Raw genomic sequence first — 22977 nt, 5'->3', positions numbered from 1 at the left:
AAGAAATCGGTCCTTTACATCCAGTTCGAGCCAACGAGGAAATCAAGCCAAGCGAGTTCCAGCCAACGGTTGTTCGGATTTATTCGTATACAATACATCTATAGTTCAACGTGTAAGGTATGCATTAACACATAACTCGAGTTAAGCGAGTTCGAGCCAACGAGGGTTCGACTGTTTTTGTATACAATATAGCTCTAAGTAGTTCAACGTGTAAGGTGTACACTAAAAAAAACATATATCAGTATTTTACAGATACTTTCCTTACATTTCTCATAGCGAGGTCTATCACACACTCGTTTAGCATGTCGGCCTCCAATGGGAACTCGGGCTTCCTCGTCATCTCGCCCATGTACATCTGGATAGCTGCACAAGTGTCAAGGAAAAAACAACGTCAGATGTGGGGGATGTAAGTTTCCTGGTCGCTAAGTGGTTTAATGAATGAGTCGTATTGAAAACCAAAATTAGGCCAAGAACTTTTCAAAAAGCTGAAATCGTAACAAATTATCGGCCTTCTATTGAGGTTTAAGTATATAATTAGTATGTAATATGAGGTTCACAGGAATGTTAAATTATTTGGGGAACCCGCTTTTAAGCGGGTCTCAAAATGGATAAACTGTCCTGTGAACCCCAAATAAACACACCACTATACCGTCACTTAGACAAGGCCCATTTGGCGAGTGCTTCGATAACAGTCATATTAGGTTTTGGGAGCACAGTGCAGAGACATAATGGTACCCTTGTTTAGAGTTACTCTGGAACTTAAAAAGTGCACCAATCTATAGCACTGTCATGCGGGACCCCCATTTAACGTTCCCCCAGAAGACAACTGGTATTATATATAATTAGTTGTGCGGCGGGGAATCGAACCTGCGACCCCTGGATTGACAGTCAATCATACCAAGAATAAGCCACGTCCGCAGCCAATCGTATAAAACCTGTTTACGTGTTTGGCTTGGTCAAAATTTTCAAAAATGTATATTGATTAGACAATATATCTATCCAATACTAACTACTAACTAATCGAATCGTTTTAATGAGTCAACTGGACCAACGACAAGATGTGAAAAATTATTAAAGCGTTATCCAATTGATTGTAGTCCGGCATGTATCGAATATTGTAAAGTTTCATAAATCCTTATCCAACTAGGTCAATGAGAATAGCATTACAAATGTTAGTCCATTTTTCTTTTGCTTTTATCAAGCACTTAGAATATCATAGGGACACCATTTGATCAGCGATTTTAATGGGCTTTAAGCCTTTCTTTAACAGAAAATGTATTGCCTGGAATGGTATTCAATATTGGTCTAAATTGGATCTTAGAACGATGTAGCTAATCGGATTACTGGTTATAAATAATTGACCCATACAGTGAATGAAGTCAATGATGTTTTTCCTAAATTTGAATATTGAATACCACGCCTGGTTCCTTTCGTTGCTAAGGATAAGAAAACAATGTTACCATGGTTACTATTTAACTGCTGTTGTCATCCAGGTTTTCAATTATCTTAGAAATTGGCTTGTCCTCACCGATGGTTCATAATTTAGGAAGTACATGTTAAAAAGTATACCATTGAAACTCTTGATGGCGGCCTTGCGGAGGTCATCTCGAAGATTGGGTTTCCTGAGCAAAGGCTTTTTGAGGGGCTCCTTGGAGAATCGCCACGCCCCCTCTTTGTCCTTCTTTTTAAGGGAAGCTTTGCTAAGGAACTTTGTAACTCCGCTCTCTGTAGACTGCCTAAAATTTCCATGAATTTGATTGAAGATTCGTGACAAAAAAACCCCAGCCTGTTCCATTCGTCTATTATAAAAGGCACTTTATTTGGTCCTGAGAGGCGAAACCTTTTGATCTTGATGCCGGAAAGTAATTACTTTTACATTATGGTGTTATGGTAGGGAACTGGTTTAAAGGCGTTCTCAAATGTACTTATAGAAACAAGTCGATATCATCTTTGAAAACCATATTTAAGGGAGCAACAATATATTATTAAAATCGGCACAGTACCAAATTCGTGGAGACGGCGTCAATAACATTAATTGGAATATATGTAAATATATGGCCTAGCATGCTGCATTACCGGAAGTGATACTTGGAATACGTCTGTAGAGTGTGTCCGGTACTTCCAGCCGCCCTTGAGGGGGTAGGGGCGATCCCCTGGGTCTCCTTCCGCAGCTGTACTGTCAGCATGCCCTGAAAAACGATTCGCAATTTAAAAAAAAATGCATTCTTAGTTAGTTCAATGCCAATCGCGTTAATTATGGTGAACAACAAGTTAACAAACATTTGTCATATCAACGTCTGAGCTTTAACTCATAATCAAGACATAAATGAAAATGGATCCCATCTGGTTAATATTCAACATGCAATTCTTATGGTCTTATTAAGGCAATCTGCTGATCATACATCATTGACTCCATTCACTGTTTAGGTTGTTTATTGATTTCATGCGATCCGATTAGCTATATCAAATCTTATATCTGATAAAGATCTATGTTGAATACCACCCATGGTTAGTAGGACGATGTAAACGCTAAACAGTATTGTATTTTTGTACGTGAAATGTTCTCCTATGATTTTGATTCCGCTCGATTCAACGTTTTGTGTCATATGCTTATGTATACATTAGAATTGTAACTCATAGAATGACCGTCATGACATACCATTATATTTGCCGGTGGCTCTTCAGCAGTGGGGAGAATGTATAAGACGTCACGTGGCATGTTTCCATGGCGACCGTTCTTCAGGCAGGTGCCCGTGTATACGTCATCCTCAGCAAACGCTTCGTATGGTTTGTCGAATTTGACTAAATCTCCTTTGGCCAGACCGAATCCTATTGCACTTTCTGAAAAAATAAACACCCACTTTAAAATGATCTTTGTCGAAGTAATTGATAAATGAGAAGTTTAAATAAATGAAGATGGTGACCATTCTAACACTGGTAAAAATATGACTCACCAAAATGCGCGGCGTCTTGCACACAGATGGCGTACAATGAACGACGTCGAAGTCCAAGCTGGAATGACGTCAGTAACGTAAACAGGTCGTCCGTGTGCAGCGTGGAGGCCGTGTATTCATCGCCCTGTACCGTCGTGATACTGACGGCGTGTCTGTGTGTATCGAATATCAAACAATATTACAGGATGTATAAATAAACCGTCCATGTTTGGACGAAAAACAATTTTCTCAGACAAAATAAAAAGCAATATTGACCAGTTTTTTTTAGACCGGAAACAGTTTATCATTTGACGTCATATTAACGCTGGAAAGATCTTTTCAAAAACGCTATATTTAATTGCCTGTTTAAAGACCGGAGACAGTAAAGCATATGACGGCATGTGTATATCATGCGGTATCATGTAACAAAACAATTATTTACTTATTAGCTTTAAACTATGCAGTTCATATTGACCGGAAGGTAGGGATTGTTTTGTCAATATGACAGCAAATTTCACAGTTAATAAATAAATGATTGCATTAAAGAGCATTTATCATTCTTAAATTTTGGGAGTTACACAAGGCATCACTCTTGAAATTTGATCTTGTAAAAATTCTTTATTGCAGTGTGCTATTACATTCCATCGTTTTGTAAACACCATACACCATGTTTTTTTGTGTTTAATTTGTATAGTTTTGTGTTAACTCATATTCTCAATAAGGCGTATAAAATAATTGTTTGTTTTCACTAACCGACCCGACCCTCTATTCCCCACCCCCCTTCCGTACACTGTTTGTGCTGTAGTATGGATTTATTTTCGTAATTTCATTAAAATTTCTTTTTATTGAACATGTTTGTATTTGACCATTATATTTGTAAACTTTTCTACAATAGGGATAACGAGATATACCCTGATATAGGTCGGTTTGGTACAGAATCCCGGTTCTCCAAAAAGAAAAAGAAGAAGAAGAAAACAGTTATGCCTACCAACCTACCTACCTACCCTATTTTTTTTAAAGATGTAAGCGGGAAAAATGGCCTTATTTTCCCAGCCCTTTGGTGATAAGCCATTTAAAAAAAATGTCAACCCCGCCCGAATTTTTAAAAAACAACATTTGGATGAAAATCTAGCAATAAATTCGTATTGACCTAAAATACATACCTTCCTTTTGTAACGTGTGTAATCTCAATAAATGACAAATGCAGCTTCACATTTTCCTTTACGTCCATAATATTATATCCCTTACAATTAATTCCAATAATCACATCAGTCCACGCAACATTGGGTCCCTGGATTTTAGTCACGTCGTAAAACCGCGAAAATAGGTTATACCACTTGTTCATTGCGAAGGTCACAATATCAGCTTTCAAGGACGCTGTATGAGGTTTGTCCTTGAGAAAATCGTTTTTGATTTCGTCCTTGACCTTTGACACCCAGTAGCTGATTTCGTGAGCGTCGCTCTGTTCCTTTGGAAGCCAGGATTTTAGAAAGGTTTCTAGCTTACGGTCATCCGTGTCAGCGGAGTGATCAATGAAATATTTCTGGGCCGCCATTAATACAAGCACCTCCTCCTGAAACATGAAGAAAGTTATTTAAACTTAAACTATAAGGATAGGGACCAGGGCCACACAATAGAGGTTTCTCAAATACTCGACTCAACAGTAAAATATTTAAAATTTAAATATATCTTGAAAAACAACAACAACAACAACAACAACAACAACAACAACAACAAAACTCTGCTTTTAAATATTGTTTTCATTTTTTAACAACTTCAAAGATTCAATTTTTTAATGCAGGATGTGCATTATGTATAACACGTCCTACCTTATGAATAAAAGAGTAATGTAGATTAATGACTTTAAGAAAAAAGTTATCATTTTAACTTAAGATGTTTCTGTCACTGAATGGTACTACTGTCCAGCATTCCATCCAAGCACATGTGTTGCCATGTGAATTGTATTTAGGTATAGATATATGGTGGCTGATTGCTGCCATTTCGTATTTTAATTTTCTAAGCCAAATATAAAAAAGGGTTTGTTTGGCTTTTCCCGACCCAACTATTGTGAAGGTATGTGTTTGAGTGTTTAAAATGTTTTTTTTTATTCCTGGCCTATGAACACTGTAACTAATAAAAGTACATTTTTCTAATCTTAAATGTTGCCTGTTTACATTGAAAAGTATGTGGAAATTAATTAAAGTCGAACCCCGTTGGCTCGAACTCTAAGGGACAGTCGAAACTACCTCGAGCCTCGGAATATTCGAACCAAGTGGTAGTTATTACCTTCAGTATACAAAAATGGTTCCTTAACATCAAGTTCGAGCCAACAAGGAATTCGAGCCAGATAATTTCGAGCGAACGGGGTTCGAACTTAGTAGTGTATAATCTAATATTATAAAAAGTATAAAACAGTTGCTTCTACCTTTTCACACTTGTATTCCCCAACCGACACTCCCCGCATGATCTGTTGGTATGTGATCTCCGTGGCCACGTGGTCACTTCCGGGCGTGCACCAGGGCGTAAAGAACTCCTTCCGGAAGTAGAGGCGCCACGTGCTGCTACTCTCCCGCATGCCTTGCTCTTTGGTGTACAACTCACACTCGGAGATGGCGTCCATGATGCGGTGGAGGCCATGACCCAGGCACGCAATCTATTAACAATGAGAGAGACAGAAGTAAGGTCGTAATTTATATTTAAGATATATCTCAATCGTGAACATGAATGTGATGTACAAAAACGTCCTGGGCTGGTATTCAATATTTGTCTTAATTGGATCTTAGATCGATGTAGCTAATCGGATTACTCGTTATTAATAACTGACCAAAAGAGTGAATGAAGTCAATGATGTACGACCGTAAGATTGACTTAAGTTGTATATTGAATACCACCCATTGGGGGCTATGTTTACGAACATTCTCAAGTCAGACTGAGAAAAGCACTTTTTATTAAAATACAAAATAATATCCTCTTCATTCCATACGTTTTACGAAAATAAATGTGAATGATTGTACAATTTCGAATAGTTATCAAACCCAGCAAATGTTATCATCAAAACTCAAATAACATTCTGAGCTTGAACTAGAGATTGTTCGTAAACGGGGCCCCGGGGTTGGTATTCCTGGATGTTTTTACATTTTTAACTTACCAAAGACCAATGTTAATCAATAAGATATATCTTACCCTGGAAGTGAGTGTGATATACAGAGAAAAGCCGCTCCGATCCTGAAGGCCGATCCGGTGAGCGATCTGGCCACACAGCTCGTTGACGGTTGTGGCCGTATCCGCTTCCACTAGCAGACGCTGATTGTTCATCAGGATCACCGGAAGTAGGATCGGCTTGCTGTTTTTGGCCGCCTGCATAAGAAGCATGAATTCGGTCGATTATAGAAGATTTGTCATTCAAAAGGCTTTATCTTTGGCAAATATAAATTAACTGCTAGATTTTCATCCATTTTCTTAAATTGGGGCGGGGGATGACATTTTTTGAGATGACTGTTTCAAACGTTGAATATGTGTTCATGCTTTTTCTAATTGCATAAGGTACTGTATAGTATACTTTTGCATTATTTTGTGAAGAAAATGGAAGTTCTTTCTCAACAACTATTCCAGTCACATACCTGAAACTCCAACCAGCTGGGCGGCTGTCCACGTGTGCCCACCATGAATGTCCGCCTCAGGAGCCGCTCCACACGCTGGGCGTACTCTGTGGGCCCAGCGTGTAGCACGTGCAGCAACACGGGCGCAAACTGAAAGAAAAAGGGCATTGAATTTTTATGGAAAGGTACTTGGTTGCAAATTAAAAAGTCAACCCTCCCATGAATGAGTCTACCTACTAATATTAATATAATGAATTGATTTATGTGAGTTTGAAAATAACGTCATATACGATCCATTCATTTTTTAACAACAATGATTTAGGATCGTTATAATATAAATGTTTACATCTTAAATACACTGTGTGGTAAACGACCCATTCTCTCAACATCCCCGCCACCCACACTAATGTACACTCTCTAAGGGCGATAGGCTCTGTAGAGCATGACCCATTCAATTATGCGTTGATTCGTGAGAAATAAGTAAGAACATTAGCATCCCATCGTACCCCTAAAAACCCTTCCCCACTCTACTGTATATTCTCCGAGGAAAGAAAACACCCAGCACCTGTTTGTGCGACCTCGGACAAGGTAAATAACCAACATCAGAACAACCTTCCTCTAATCCTAACCTCAAACCTAGCCATACCAAATTCACCACCTAGTACCTAATCCGAGCGTTGGACCCGCCCAGCGATGGTATGGACCATTATCAAACCGTTGTTTGTGCTAGTCCGAAACGGTTAGACTATCAATACCAGGAAACCCTTCCAATACATTTTACCCCCCAATCCCAGCCCTACCAAACTCCTTCAACCTAATTATACCTTCTCTAAGGGTAAGAAGCTTCTGTCGCAATGTAAAGCATCACACAAGCCTTGTTTGCACTTTTCCGGAAAGGATTGACTACCAACACCAGGAATCCCCATTACCTACTCCTTTTCCCCATTCCAGCTCTACTCCAACTCAAACACCCCCTCGTACCTTCTCTGAGGGTAAGAAGCTCCCGGCGAATATGTAGAGCATCACCCAGCCCCTGATTGTGCTGTTCCGTGACGGGTTGTTCGTCAGCTGCTTGCACAACTGGCAGTATATTTCGTCTCTGTAAATAGAAAACGTTTGTTATCAGACTATGCCGATGTCTCAGTTTCTGCTTACATCATACAGGAGGTTCAATTTGAGACTTCAAATATGTAATTGACCTAATTTGTACAAAAAATGGACTTCGTGTTTTGTTAAATGCTAAAGACTGCCTTACATTTCTCTGATATGTTGACTTTTTCAAAAGAAATCATACATAAAACCAATACAGCTATGTGTTACATTACTGTTTTACCACAGACACCACAATGTATGATTCAGACCCATATTTATTGACTGTTTAGCGTGGTTCCACGACAATAGTTTCATTCCACATAGTTTATTTTACTAGCAAAGCTAAATATCATGCAGGCTTATAAAAATGTACATTTTAATAAACCTTTTGATGATATTTAGCTTTGGTAGTATAAAGAAATAATGTCGTGAAATTATGTTAATTTGTTGTGTTATGTCCCATGACATAATAAACAACCAAAATTATGTGACTCTGCATCATACATTCTGGTGGCTGTGGTAAAAAGGTAAATAAACATGTAACACATATCTGTGTTGGTTTTGTGCATGATTTCGTTTGAAATAGTCAAACTATATTTATTCTGATGCCTGTGGTTTGTACCTGAGGTCGGCCTTGAAGATCCCTAAGGCAGTGATGTACTGGACCTTTTCTAACATCGACTCACGGTTGTCTTGGAGGAAAGGTACACCGCTAGCGTCGCTACCCACTGGGTCCCGGAACTATGGACATAATACACGTGACAGTGAAAGCACATGCAATTTAATTTAACTTTCGACATTATACAGATATGTCTATAAACATTATCAATATATGTCTACATATGTATGTATACAAATGCAAAACAATTATAATTTTACCACATGAATGTATTTCAAGATGAGATTGGATCTGAATCGCTCTACAGTCCGTTTCATGGATAAAACCATGGACCAGGTTTTTCAATGGCCGGGGTTTGAGTCACATTGCCTTTTTGCACACGAAAGGAACCCTCTACCACTAAACTATCGGGGCGGGCATTAAGAATAGTTTACCAGCTCAGAGTATTTCTTGTAGGCGTCATCTAGGTCCTTCTTGGAATATTTCCGCGAGAAGTTCTCTTTGACCCTCGTAACCACTGGCTTGGATTGCTGAGAAAAAACAACAGCAACAACAACACATTAAAATATTCTGACTTTAAGGTATTTGATTCATCACACAAATGATTCAGCTTTGCACTTTAATGTCCCATTGGCCGTTATGTTAATTTTTGACGCAGCTTTTTCCATATACTAGTAATTTAGAATCACTCTTTGGTTTTTGTTACTGATTCAGAATATAAAAGTCACATGACAAAATTGCTATATATATATATATTAATTTTTGTAGTACAATTACATATACGGCCCGCAAATCAGTTTTGTTGTATTATTATTTTATATATATTGTATATGGGGTTAGGAGGCAACGTTAATATGGAATAAATGTCATAAAAAAAGTTATATTGAAATTCAACTCATTCTTACATAATTTACTAATTGAATGTTGACGTTGGATAGGTTGTTAGCCTTATATAGTATATGTATAGTATATGTATTGTTACACTTGTTTAACATTATGGTTGAGTGTTACTCTTAAAGGAGAAGGGTCAATCGTAACAACTCGGCCATCTCCGGCAAGCTTCGGGATGTCTCATATCTTGAAATAATGGCCGAAGTGTTCCGATTGAAAGAAGTGTGTTAACTAGTTTAGATATTCGGAATGAATGAAGACAAGTTGCGTGTTGTTTTCACAATTGTATGAGAGGTAAAAAAGAGGACATACAATTGAGTGTTATTGCTTTTCTTAATGTTATGTATAGCACTAAGCAATGTCAGACACACACATGACGCATTCACTTATTCATTTAGGTATTTCATTCAAATTATCCTGGCATATTCAGGTGCGTACATAGCTATACGCCAGATAAAATCTTAAGAAGGGGACACCTATCCCGCGCTTTGTAGACCACCCATATGAAAGACCTTCACATTTCCAAGGCTCACTTAATTATATTGGCGTACAATTCCAAAGTGAGTGCTTTGATCAATATAGGAATTTAAAAAAATCAGGCAAGACACTGTAACCAAATTTATCGTTTTCTTTCGGCCTAAAGATTAACATCTGACATTGGCGAAATAACAAAGTATGTATCTTTGTGTAACACTTTTGATGTTATCTGACATTGTTTAACATATTAGCTGCCATACCTGCACTTTCATGATGTATATAGCTCCCTCGGGCTCAGGTATAGAGGCTATGTCCTTCATGGTGGGTGGTGGAGAAGTGATTGTCAATGAGTACACTTGCACCGGATTTCAAACTCATTTAAAACAAAAAACAAAAAACAAAACAAAAAACTTATAATAATAAATTTAAAAAAATGTCTTTGAAAATCCGGTGCCAGTGATTGAGTACTTATATACAACGTGAGATGGAAGTTATGGATAAGGGTGGTATCCATAAAACATCTTAAGCCATTTGCTAAGTTAAGTATACCTCTCTCGTAATTTGAAACAATAACTTTATAAAATCTTAAATACTTTAGTTTCATTGAATTTATTGAATTCATATATTTGTTCATAAATATACTTTCATTTAAAAGATATAGACTTTTCTTTTAATTTGACTAGAAACATTTTTAAAAATCGAGGTACATTAAGATATGACTTAAGATACTGTATAAATATTGCCCTAGGGTGTGACAGTTTGTTGTTTTTTTCGGGGACGGGGGGGGGGAGGGGGGTGCTGGTTAATTCATAGGTTTGGATATTATACACTCGAAATGTAAATGCACTTTAATTATGTATATGTTAATTGGTAAATTCCTTCCAAAAGTGTTTCCCACAGCCTTATACAAAGGGTATTTGATTCAAAATGAATTAAAGTGGTATTTTTTTTACAAATTTACTTGTGCAAACAAGCGTACATCCATTGGTGCATTTATAAACATGAACACACGATATCTTAATGTTAAACGACTAACACTATTGATAAAAAACAATACCAGGCTTCATTACAAACGCAAACGATGTTTAAGGCATTCAGGAAAAACACTCTTTAAAAAAAAAAAACTTTTTTAAGTAAAAATAACAGATTAAAAATACACAAAGTAAATGTTAAGTAGGTATGATCACTCACCCCCGCGACGGCGAACGACTCGCCGTAGTCGTGCTCAGGCAGGTCACCCATGATTCGCAACAACGTCACCCACGCCGCCAGCGACGCCTGCACGTAAACGTACATGATCTACATATATACTGGATGTGTTTTGAAAATGGGTGTTATTTCATCAAACTGTGTTTTCGTTACTGAAAATAATTTTGTATAAACCCGCTAATTTTTGCATCAAGCAGTAGTGATTCAAAAATGGTAATGATGATGATGATGATGATGATGATGATGATGATGATGATGATGATGACGATGACGATGATGATGATGATAACGATAACGATGTCGATGACGATGACGACGACGTTGATCGGAGAAAGAGGAGGAAAAATGCTAAAGCGGTTGATAAATAGGATGATACAGATGATGATAATGGTAATGAACTCGCTGGTGCTGATTGGGCATGTTTGTTATGATAAGTATTATGGGACGTAATACTCTCCGTAAAACAAATTTCATACCAACACGTCTGCTTTGTCCCGTTTTTCAAGAAGAGGCTGCTGTAACGGAGCGCAGCAGTAGCTATACGTAGTCTTAGTCTGGAACCGCGCATGCGCGAACGCCTGCCAATTTCCGCTACCCTCCGACGGAGAGTGTTCGTCGGAGTGGTCCGTCGAGTGTTCCGTGGAGTGTTCCGACGACGCATCCCCGTTTTGTCCCTCGTCACCTTGTATGACGGAACTCTTTCGCTCCATCTCTACCACAGCTTGCTGTGGAATACGTGCGATATGACATGTTTTAAACTAAACTTAGTGGTCAACATAATATTTTGTCCAATGAGATTTCAGTATTCCTCAAATTGTCCGGTAAATTAATTTCAGTAAATCACCAGTCTGCTAGTATTGATTTTAATCAGGTGAATCGGTAAATATAAACATTGGCTGGCCCAGTCAGTTGGTATTTACAGAAGTGGTATAAGACCACTTAAATGCTTAAAGGTTGTTAGAAGGTACTTATACATAATAATTGGAAGTACATACTTTCAATCGTTATCCTTTACTTCTTCTACAGAAATAATACGTTGCAAACTCACACCTTTTCATTCGTCAGTTTATACTATTTCTTTTTATCTCGATTGTGACGACAGCTTTAAGTTTATAGATTCACCATTGAGTCCATTTTAAGAGGCCATGAGAAGGTACCCTAAGTGGCGGATTGAACCCAAAACTTCTTGGGTGAGAGGTAAACGCCACAGCCAAATATCATCTTTCACGTATTGACTAAAACATCGAAACCAAACAAAAACAAAACACCTACCATTTCCTCAAGTCCCTTCGGCGCTTTGGAGAAGGTCGCGGTTCCAAAATTAGTGTCAGACTCATTTTTATTCGATTTTTCCCGCGCCTTTTCCGCGTCCTTCTGTTGCTTGGTAACCCTTCGGTAATCTTCGTCATCATCGCCGAACGCCGAAGCGGGCGGGGCAGGTACGATACTTGATTGACGGCTAACCTTGTCCCGACCTTCACCTTGGACTACTCCCTGCAGGGCAGAGAAACGGAAATTATTTGTTTTAAACATATTTATTTCATGAAAACATACAAGTGAGAACATGTACATGTGTATTACATTCTTAATACATGTATTTAAAAATTTGATCGGAAGCTTAAAGGTTATAAAGATCATTTTCTTTATAGTTTTAAATTAATAACATGCATCTTAGGCAACCGGGCATTTTTCTATTGTTTTCACAAGCGGATTTAGAGGGAGGGGCGCACCCGGCGCGCGCCCCCTCTAAATCCGGTCAAGTTTACTTTTTATGTCAATATCAGAAAAAAAGTACGCTTATAATGCCGACCACAGATTGATAAAATTTTCTTGATGGATACACCCCAAATCTCCATGCAAACAGTTATGCTCATATACTTTCGGTTCTGAGGGAGGGGCGCGCGTCAAAAGGTTGCTCCCCAAAGTTACATCCCCTTTAGGGCCAATTCCTGGAGCCGCCCCTGGTTTTTATTACTATTGTGATATGATCATTTTTAACAATTTGAGAAAGCGACTTTAAATGTAGATATCCGACGTATAGTTTGCAATGTTTAAGATTTCACTCGGCGGTTCCAGCCGGAACGCTCTCGGCTTTTATCAATAAAATTCCGAAGTTTGCCGGAGATGGTCGAGTAAAACTTCACCATTTGGAAGATCCTTTAAAATACTAATATTAACTGATCGAAAAACAAGCATACAATACATCGAAATAATAAGCATACAATAATAGTTTTCAATGTAAAATGTACGAATGTAAAAGTCACAAGGAATGTTAAGTGTATATAACAGAATATCAAAAGATTTCCATATCACTAATTTATTTTACATATCCCTAGAGAATTTTACATTTCACTAAAGTATTTTACATATCACTAATGTATTTTACATATTCCTAAATTTTTTTAAATATAATTCATGTATTTTGCATACCACTAAAGCATTTTACATATCAATAATTTATTTTACATATCACTTATGTATTTCACATATCACTAAAGTATTTCGCATATAACTAATGTATTTAAAATATAACTAATGTACTTCACATAACACTAACGTATTTCACATATCACTAATGCATTTAATATATCAAAAATGTTTTCAATCTGAGACTGAGAAAAGTTATGTCTTATAAAAAGGGATATATTTATTATTGTTTATTTCGACAAAATATGTGTAAGAAATATTTTAAAATCTGTTCTCCATAATATATTCATTTTTTTCCAAATCAATGCTCTTTTCTTAAGCAATTTTACAATGACATCAAAATTGACAGTTTTGAGCTCAAACTTAGCCTCAATACATCAGTGAACATGGGCACAAAAAGACGTCTTACCTTTTCAACATCGGGGTAGTTTGAAGCCATAGTCCTTTTCTTAATTCAACGTTATTTTCTCCAGTTTCTGTTCCTCACAACTAACACAGAAATAATGCATATATTTGAATATTTCCTCTGTTCACAATAAGTCCCATATTCTGCTCTGCATATATAACCTTCACACGCGCACAAATAGTTCAATTAATTGCCTGATGTATTGCTTAAAACATAATCCATTCACTTCCTGGTTTCTGGTATTATGAACTATGGCATTCTTTCAATTGAACGACATTCCAATACTGTCAATCATTGAAGGGCCTTCACACGTAAAAGATATGAGATTTAAAGAAGTGCAATAAAAGGATAATGCAAACAAATATCTTCTTTTTATTTCTTCAATGCATTATTATGCTTAACTTTTTTTTACTTTAATAATCAGATTTTTTTTTATTTGTATACAGATAAAACTGAATTAGCCTATACAAATGGGAATTTTCAATTAATAGCTAGGTGGCCAAACTCACAAGTAAATCGGAGCCAAATAAGTTTTTTTCTGTATACAAAACAAATCACATGCTTTTCTTGTTTTGATCATTAAAATTAAATGAGTCAAACACAATAATGCAATAAAATAAAAATAAATCTTTTTACATCAACATATATTGTGTCCCTTTAAACTATGTCCTTCGCTGTATGGTATGGAACATTTATTCCGGCCTGAAAAGAGAAGAAGAAATCAAATACATTGCATATATTGTCTTTCAGGTAATACTGTCAAGTACATAGACAAACCAGCAACCAAATGCTATAGTTTATAGGCAGCAAAGTGTATAAAACCGGTTTATTATTTGGTTTGTTAAAAGTTAGTCGAAATATTTTTTGATTGGTCAATATGTACCCAAAAATAATATTAACAAAATGTGCGAACTAGCAAACAGACACAGAGGCCTATTGTATACAACTGGATAAGTTATCTGTAGGTTATAGTTTGGTTAGTTTTCAATTCCAAGCAATTCAATTGGTCAACAGTCATTATAGGATACTTATTGACCAATCAATGAACGTTTTGACTAACTTACATCAAATCAAAGAATTAACCTGTTTTATATCATTGACTGCCTGGACAACTTATCCAAGTTTTATATCATTGACTGCCTGGACAACTTATCCAAGTTTTATATCATTGACTGCCTGGACAACTTATCCAAGTTTTATATCATTGACTGCCTGGACAACTTATCCAAGTTCTATATCATTGACTGCCTGGACAACTTATCCAAGTTTTATATCATTGACTGCCTGAACAACTTATCCAAGTTTTATATCATTGACTGCCTGGACAACTTATCCAAGTTCTATATCATTGACTGCCTGAACAACTTATCCAAGTTTTATATCATTGACTGCCTGGACAACTTATCCAAGTTCTATATCATTGACTGCCTGAACAACTTATCCAAGTTTTATATCATTGACTGCCTGAACAACTTATCCAAGTTTTATATCATTGACTGCCTGGACAACTTTTCTTTAATTATACGACTGGCTACAGTTTGGCTAACTTTGCTAAAACCAAATAAACCCCAACTTATTCAAGAATGCAGAAACATTCCAAATTCCAAATATTATCGTACCATTGTTCAAGGACAGCATATGGTATTTTCAAATTTGATGCGCGTACTGTAATTGTAAGAGCGCCGACTTTCAAATATTTGTACGTGCATTTATGCAAACCAAAGAAAGCTTTTTAAACATGTTTTACAAATGAATATAATATCACAATAATATATACAACGACTATTACATGTATAAGAAATACAACAGCGTATTGATGTATGATGTATGTAATATCACTGCATAATAAACAAGATATGGTTCCGGACGGACGGACGGACGTTCCCACATATCGACCTTTGTTAGGTACTTGTCCATTACTCCCATTATAAAAATATACCCACTAAAGCCCTACTAACCCTAACTTACCCTACCCAACAAGGGCTACCAAACAAATTTGATCTTCTATAAGTAATGAAGGAATTAGTACCCAATACATACCCATTCGTGTGTGCGGAATGACGGACGGACGGACGGACAACGCCAAAACAATAACCCCCTCCCGAAACCTTCGATTCGGCGGGGTATAATGAAACGCATAATATATACAACATCTAACGATACATGCACCTGGTATAGTATGAACGTATGTATTATGCGTTGTATATATTACGCATGCATTATGTATACAGGTTTATAAGTTCATATTTATATAGTATAGTATATGTCTATATACATTTACAACGCAGTTCATAATGATTTTAAAACAGCTTTTATCACAGCAAGAACATCTCCTAAATTGAATAATTTCACTTAAAATTTTGTTGGTAGCGAACAAGAAGTCTAGGTTGGGTGATCATCAATACAGCTAACGATGTCCCACCCTCGCATTTCAGCACGGCTTCGGGCAACTGTAGCTTTTCAGATACAATTACACATCACACCCATAATAAAATCTTATTCAACATTACAGACGTAGACAGATTATTTGATATATTGCTATCATTGAAACGTATCATAAATGTTATTATTGAAGATTGAAGAATATGTATAGTATAATACATTGGGTGTTACCCCAAACCCCGCCCCTATCTGCGTAACAAAAGCTCTTAAATTTCTAGCCATATCCAGCGTTCAAACAACCATGTTTCAGATGCAAATAGAACGAAACGGTTTTATGCTACTGAAAGAATGCGTACCGAACAGGATTACCTTTGATTGTTTGCGTTCCTAAAACGAGTACTACTGAGTATCTGCGTACCTAAACAAGCGCATCTAAATGTTTGCGTACCAAAAACGAGTACTAACTGAATCCCTGTGTACCCAAAACGAGTGCTACTAAATATTTGCGTACCCAAACCGAGTACTAATGAATGTCTGCGTACCCAAAACGAGTACTAATAAATGTCTGCGTACCCAAAACGAGTACTACTGAATGTCTGCGTACCCAAATCGGGTACTGCTGAATGTATGCGTACCCAAAACGAGTACTAATGAATGTCTGCGTACCCAAAACGAGTACTACTGAATGTCTGCGTACCCAAATCGGGTACTGCTGAATGTATGCGTACCCAAAACGAGTACTGCTGAATGACTGCGTACCCAAAACGAGTACTACTGAATGCCTGCGTACCCAAAACGAGTACTGCTGAATGTCTGCGTACCCAAAACGAATACTACTGAATGTATGCGTACCCAAATCGGGTACTGCTGAATGTATGCGTACCCAAAACGAATAATACTGAATGTCTGCGTACCCAAAACGAGTAATACTGAATGTCTGCGTACCCAAAGCGAGTGCTATTGAATGTCTGTGTACCCAAAACGAGTGCTATTGAATGTCTGTGTACCCAAAACGAGTGCTATTGAATGTATGTGTACCCAAAACGAGTGCTATTTAATGTCTGCTTGCCCAAAACAAGTACTACATAATGTCTGCTTACCCAAAACGAGTGATATTGAATATCTGCGTACCCAAAACGAGAACTACTAAATGTCTACTTTTCATATACGAGTACTACTAAATGTATGCGTACCAAAAACGAGTACATCCTTGGGGGAGGGGGATAGAATGCGGTAGAGTCGGATATAATGAACGCAAGCGAATGTAGCGGGGTCGAACATTGTATTTAATAAACGGAATCGCCTTATTTGACAGACTCATAACATTGATGTTCTAAGAATATTTAGTGTTTTTGCCAATGTCTTCGTCAAAGGGATCGACGGACGGATTTTATTTTACCTGTTTTTTTGTCATAACGTTGGCGGTTGGCGTATGCGCAATGGCAGCATAGTAACATTCCCATAAAACACTTATTAATAATAATTATATAATTATTATTCAGTTTTGCTAACCGGATATAGATGTTTGTACAGATATAACACTATTTTAGGAATAATTTAATTCATTATTCAAAGTCATCGTGATAAATCATTTTTGAATGTGTTTCTTTTCATTTCTCGTTTTTTTATATAGACACGTTTACCACAAAAAAAACTCTTTAGGTCAAAACTCATTTGTTATATGGTCGGCATTCGGAACAACTCGGCCATTTTCAACCGGATGTTTATGGGCGGTTAACAGTGTTAAAAAAAACCCTTCAATTTAACTACGCTGCAAGTAGATCGCGAAGTGTAAATTTCAATTTAGCAGATAAACTTAACGACATTACTCTACGGAATCTTAATTAGTTATGCAATAATACACCTGGCATTTAATTTAAGCTTAGTAATCTAAAATACATGTTATAACACTACAAATAGTTGTTTGTTTATTTTTTACGAACTACTTCCTCTGATGTACCGGCACACATCCAAGGTTGTTATCGATGGAAAATGGCCGAGGAGCTCCGAATGTATGTATAGTCAGCTTTTATCGTGCCCTCTAACATAAGTGTATATCACATCCAAACAACTCCTGTCGATATTATCAGCTATTGAAAGTCCGACATTAAGCTTTGGATAATAGTTTATCAAGAACCCAAACGATACACACTTTCGCCAACATTCAGAGTATTGATACAAAATGTAATAAAATTGCGACCTCTGTGATAACCTTCCTTAAGAAGTTGTCAATTTCATTGCCCTAATCTTAAGGTATTAGAAAAACTGAGCTCTTGGACAATTTAAGGTCACAACAATTGTTTTCCTTATCGATTGTTGACATAAACAGCCGTGTTCAAACATTAACCATCAATGATTGTAGTTTCAATTTTGCAAAAGAAGGTACAAGTATTTACAGTTCGGAAATTATTTATTTGCAGGTTTTTCACCAGACTGTTGAAGTTTGTTTAATTTCATAACCATGATTATTGACGATAAAATTCGCTTCGTCGCGTGAGATTTCCCCTTGTTGAATGGGTCCAAGTACCGTGCATGATACGATTTTTTTCTAAATATGTTCAAGGTTATTAATGTTACAATATGTTATTCGCCTTAAAATATAAAAAAAACCCCAGACATATAGTTCTCTTATTCAAAACTGTGTCACCTTACCCTCTCCGTGGCCTATGGGTTAGGGCGTGTGCCAAAAGAGCGGGAAGGGGTACGGTAAGAAAGTTCAAGCCCCGCACGGAGCTTCTTCTGATACGTCCGGTTGCTGACGCAGCGGCTAGTTAAGTGGATAGGTACCGATTACCGTCCTGGCAGGCGCCCGGCATTTAAATAAGGATAAGTTCAAACATAAGATGCAATCGTAACAACTCGGCCATCTCCGGCAAGCTTCGACGGATAGCCAATTATGTTTGATACTGGCCGAGGTGTTCCGATTAACGTAAGATGTTCATCAATTAAGGTATCTCATCAGACTATCCGACTGGCCCTTCATTGAGAGGGGTGACACAAAGGGTTTTAGCTAAAGAGTGATAGGAGGGTACGCAGCAACCTGCCCTTTTTTGATAGCATCCCTTTTACCTTATGGACACCTGCATATGCATCGCACACTTCTGCCATCTTAGAATACAACGCTTTAAAATATCAAATAATTCCTTTTTTGTTCGAATGTCCCATTTATGCCACACTCTATCCTGATGAGTATAAAGTTACTCTATTCCTCTGGATTATACAGTTACTCTATCCTGATAAGTATAAGTTACTCTATTCCTCTGGATTATACAGTTACTCTATCCTGGTGAGTATAAAGTTACTCTATTCCTCTGTATTATACAGTTACTCTATCCTGATTAGTATAAAGTTACTCTATTCCTCTGGATTATACAGTTAGTCTATTCATGAAGAGTATAAAGTTACTCTACTCCTCTAGAATATACAGTTACTCTACTCCTCTAGAATATACAGTTACTCTATTCCTCTAGAATATACAGTTACTCTATTCCTCTAGAATATACAGTTACTCCATTCCTCTAAAATATACAGTTACTCTACTTCTCTAGAATATACAGTTACTCTACTCCTCTAGAATATACAGTTACTCCATTCATGAAGAGTTAACAGTTACTCTATTCCTCTAGAATATACAGTTACTCTATTCATGACGAGTATAAAGCTACGCCGTTCCTCATATGAAACATACTCATATAACGTAACGTGCAAATCCTGATGACAGTAGCGTAAACTAAATCAACACGTCATATCGACGATATAGTGTTATGACGTCATCGCCTTATTGAATTAAAGAGACAAAATAATATAGTTTTAAATGGTCATTGCGCTTTTAATAACGTAAATTAGTTCACACACTCTCCGTTTCTTAGGTCAAGCATTTAAGTCTGATCGTTGATGCAGTAAAAATTGGCAGCTTATCGCTATAATCATATGTAAATATCTGGCATAAGATCTCAATATCTGCGCACTTTAATGCCCTGTGGTATATGCGAAACGAAATAATTGCATAAAGGACGTCAAAACAACTAAACTTTACCAAACAGATACTGTCAGTGTGCAGTCTTGTATATTTTTTGTTTACTTTATTGGTATCAGTAATCGTTGGCAAAGATATTTATCAGTCATAATACGCGGTCATAATATACAAAACGAAATTATTGCATAAAAGATGTTTAAACAAATAAACTATATGAAAAAGATGCTGTAATTGTGCAGTCTTGTAATTTTTTGTTGATTTTATTGGTATCAGTCATCGTTGATGACCGCAAAAAAGATACACGTCAATCATAATTAAAATTATGCGGTATATACTAAACGTAATCATTGAATAACAGAAGTTTAAAGAAATAAACTATATAAAATATATACTTAAGTTGTGTAATATTGTATATTTTTGTTGATTTAATTGCTTTCAGTCATCGTTGATGACCTCAAAAAACGGATGAACGTCAATAATAATGTGTGGTATATACAAAACGTATTCATTGCATGAAAGACATTTAAACAAATAAGCTATATAAAACATTATACTATCATTGTCCATTCATGTATATTTTTGTTGATTTTACAGGTATAAGTCATCGTTCGCGAAAAAAAGGTATTATATCAATCATAATAAAAAAAACAGAAGATTTACACTTAAGCATTTAAATGGCAAAGGAACAGCTTTATACATACTTGGAGGATTATGGTTAAGTTACGTACGCGAAAACAAGCGACACCCTGAACTAAGTCGTTGTAAAATAACAAAAGACCAAACATTTATTTAGGCTACCTGCAGTTATTGTGAAAATCCAACAGAGCTTAGCATTGCAAATATTTTAGGACAGAAAAGCAAAAACGCAAACGTATTCCGTAAAGTGGTCCAAAAAGCTTTACTATAAATATACACTGAATTCTTATGATGTAGATATGTAAATATGTACAAAAATACCTGTATTAGATTATCCAGCTTGCAAATACAATGTAAATCCTTTTCGAAAGGTTGTCGCTTGCAAAACGTATTAAGTAAAGATCTGACAACTGCATTTGATATATCACTCAGTAACATTCCAACATCAACGATTCTCGATGTCATGCATGAGTTCCTGATACAAACAGTATGGTATTGATTTTGACACTATATTGATGACTTATATTACTAATTGTTGCAAAAAACGTATGTCGTACACCGGGGAACTATCGCTGCAAAGGGGAAACACAGCCATAAAATGTTATTATTCCGATACATCAGGTGGTTAAGGTTTTGTACCCATAACAAGTAGAATGTTATCACTATTATACATCATTATTTATGGTATTACACTCATAAAGAAGTAAAATATCATTATCGTTATAACTCATTTGGTGTAGGTATTCCACTCATAACGAATTAAGTATCACCATTGTTATCAATCATTTTATTAAGGTGTTTCACCCATAACGACGTAGAATGGTATCATTGTGATACATCCTTTGTTTAAGGTATTCCACACATAACGAAATAGATTGTTACCATTGTAATACATAGCTTGGTTAAGGTATTGTACCCATATCAAGTAAAATGCTATCGTTGTTATATTTATTATTTGTGTAAGGTATTCCACTCATAATGAAGTAAAATATCATCATTGTTATACATCATTTGGTTAACGTATTCCACCCATAAGGACGTTTAAATGCTATCATTGTTATACATCATTTGGTTAACGTATTCCACCCATAAGGACGTTTAAATGCTATCATTGTTATATATCATTTGGTTAACGTATTCCACCCATAAGGACGTTTAAATGCTATTATTGTTATATATCATTTGGTTAACGTATTCCACTCATAAAGACGTTTAAATGCTATCATTGTTATATATCATTTGGTTAACGTATTCCACTCATAAGGACGTTTAAATGCTATCATTGTTATATATCATTTGGTTAACGTATTCCACTCATAAGGACGTTTAAATGCTATCATTGTTATACATCAGTTGGTTAACGTATTCCACTCATAAGGACGTTTAAATGCTATCATTGTTATACATCATTTGGTTAACGTATTCCACCCATAAGGACGTTTAAATGCTATCATTGTTATACATCATTTGGTTAAGGTATTCCACCCATAAGGACGTTTAAATGCTATCATTGTTATATATCATTTGGTTAACGTATTCCACCCATAAGGACGTTTAAATGCTATCATTGTTATATATCATTTGGTTAACGTATTCCACTCATAAGGACGTTTAAATGCTATCATTGTTATACATCAGTTGGTTAACGTATTCCACTCATAAGGACGTTTAAATGCTATCATTGTTATACATCATTTGGTTAACGTATTCCACCCATAAGGACGTTTAAATGCTATCATTGTTATACATCATTTGGTTAAGGTATTCCACCCATAAGGACGTTTAAATGCTATCATTGTTATATATCATTTGGTTAACGTATTCCACCCATAAGGACGTTTAAATGCTATCATTGTTATATATCATTTGGTTAACGTATTCCACTCATAAGGACGTTTAAATGCTATCATTGTTATATATCATTTGGTTAACGTATTCCACTCATAATGACGTTTAAATGCTATCATTGTTATATATCACTTGGTTAACGTATTCCACTCATAAGGACGTTTAAATGCTATCATTGTTATACATCATTTGGTTAACGTATTCCACTCATAAGGACGTTTAAATGCTATCATTGTTATACATCATTTGGTTAACGTATTCCACCCATAAGGACGTTTAAATGCTATCATTGTTATATGTCATTTGGTTAACGTATTCCACCCATAAGGACGTTTAAATGCTATTATTGTTATATATCATTTGGTTAACGTATTCCACTCATAAAGACGTTTAAATGCTATCATTGTTATATATCATTTGGTTAACGTATTCCACTCATAAGGACGTTTAAATGCTATCATTGTTATATATCATTTGGTTAA

The 22977-nt window shown here is 36.2% G+C and overlaps 1 protein-coding gene across 8 annotated transcripts in view; it reads right to left on the bottom strand.

Annotated features, from left to right (window-relative positions):
- Positions 1–22977, bottom strand: part of LOC128219943 (myosin-VIIa-like) — a 44509-nt gene that overhangs the window by 15914 nt on the left and 5618 nt on the right. For 5 of the 8 annotated variants that reach the window (XM_052928134.1, XM_052928129.1, XM_052928135.1 and 2 more), the window contains exons 2-19: positions 14290–14355; positions 13657–13956; positions 12093–12314; positions 11297–11545; positions 10803–10889; positions 9872–9925; positions 8678–8773; positions 8247–8365; positions 7514–7631; positions 6554–6682; positions 6117–6290; positions 5359–5586; positions 4097–4506; positions 2955–3106; positions 2660–2841; positions 2077–2189; positions 1570–1736; positions 266–363 (exon numbers count right to left, since the gene is read on the bottom strand). In XM_052928134.1, coding sequence (XP_052784094.1) covers positions 266–363; positions 1570–1736; positions 2077–2189; positions 2660–2841; positions 2955–3106; positions 4097–4506; positions 5359–5586; positions 6117–6290; positions 6554–6682; positions 7514–7631; positions 8247–8365; positions 8678–8773; positions 9872–9925; positions 10803–10889; positions 11297–11545; positions 12093–12314; positions 13657–13686 — 2628 coding nt within the window. In that variant the 5' untranslated portion in view covers positions 13687–13956; positions 14290–14355. Of the gene's footprint in view, positions 1–265; positions 364–1569; positions 1737–2076; positions 2190–2659; positions 2842–2954; positions 3107–4096; positions 4507–5358; positions 5587–6116; positions 6291–6553; positions 6683–7513; positions 7632–8246; positions 8366–8677; positions 8774–9871; positions 9926–10802; positions 10890–11296; positions 11546–12092; positions 12315–13656; positions 13957–14289; positions 14356–20968; positions 21065–22977 lie in introns of those variants that run through there. The other 3 variants (XM_052928131.1, XM_052928133.1, XM_052928137.1) reach the window with 3 other exon arrangements.

This window comes from Mya arenaria, chromosome 15, assembly GCF_026914265.1.
Source record: "Mya arenaria isolate MELC-2E11 chromosome 15, ASM2691426v1".
Lineage (NCBI taxonomy): Eukaryota > Metazoa > Mollusca > Bivalvia > Myida > Myidae > Mya > Mya arenaria.
Note: the sequence above shows the minus strand (reverse complement) of the source record. Positions and strands in the feature narration are given on the sequence as shown.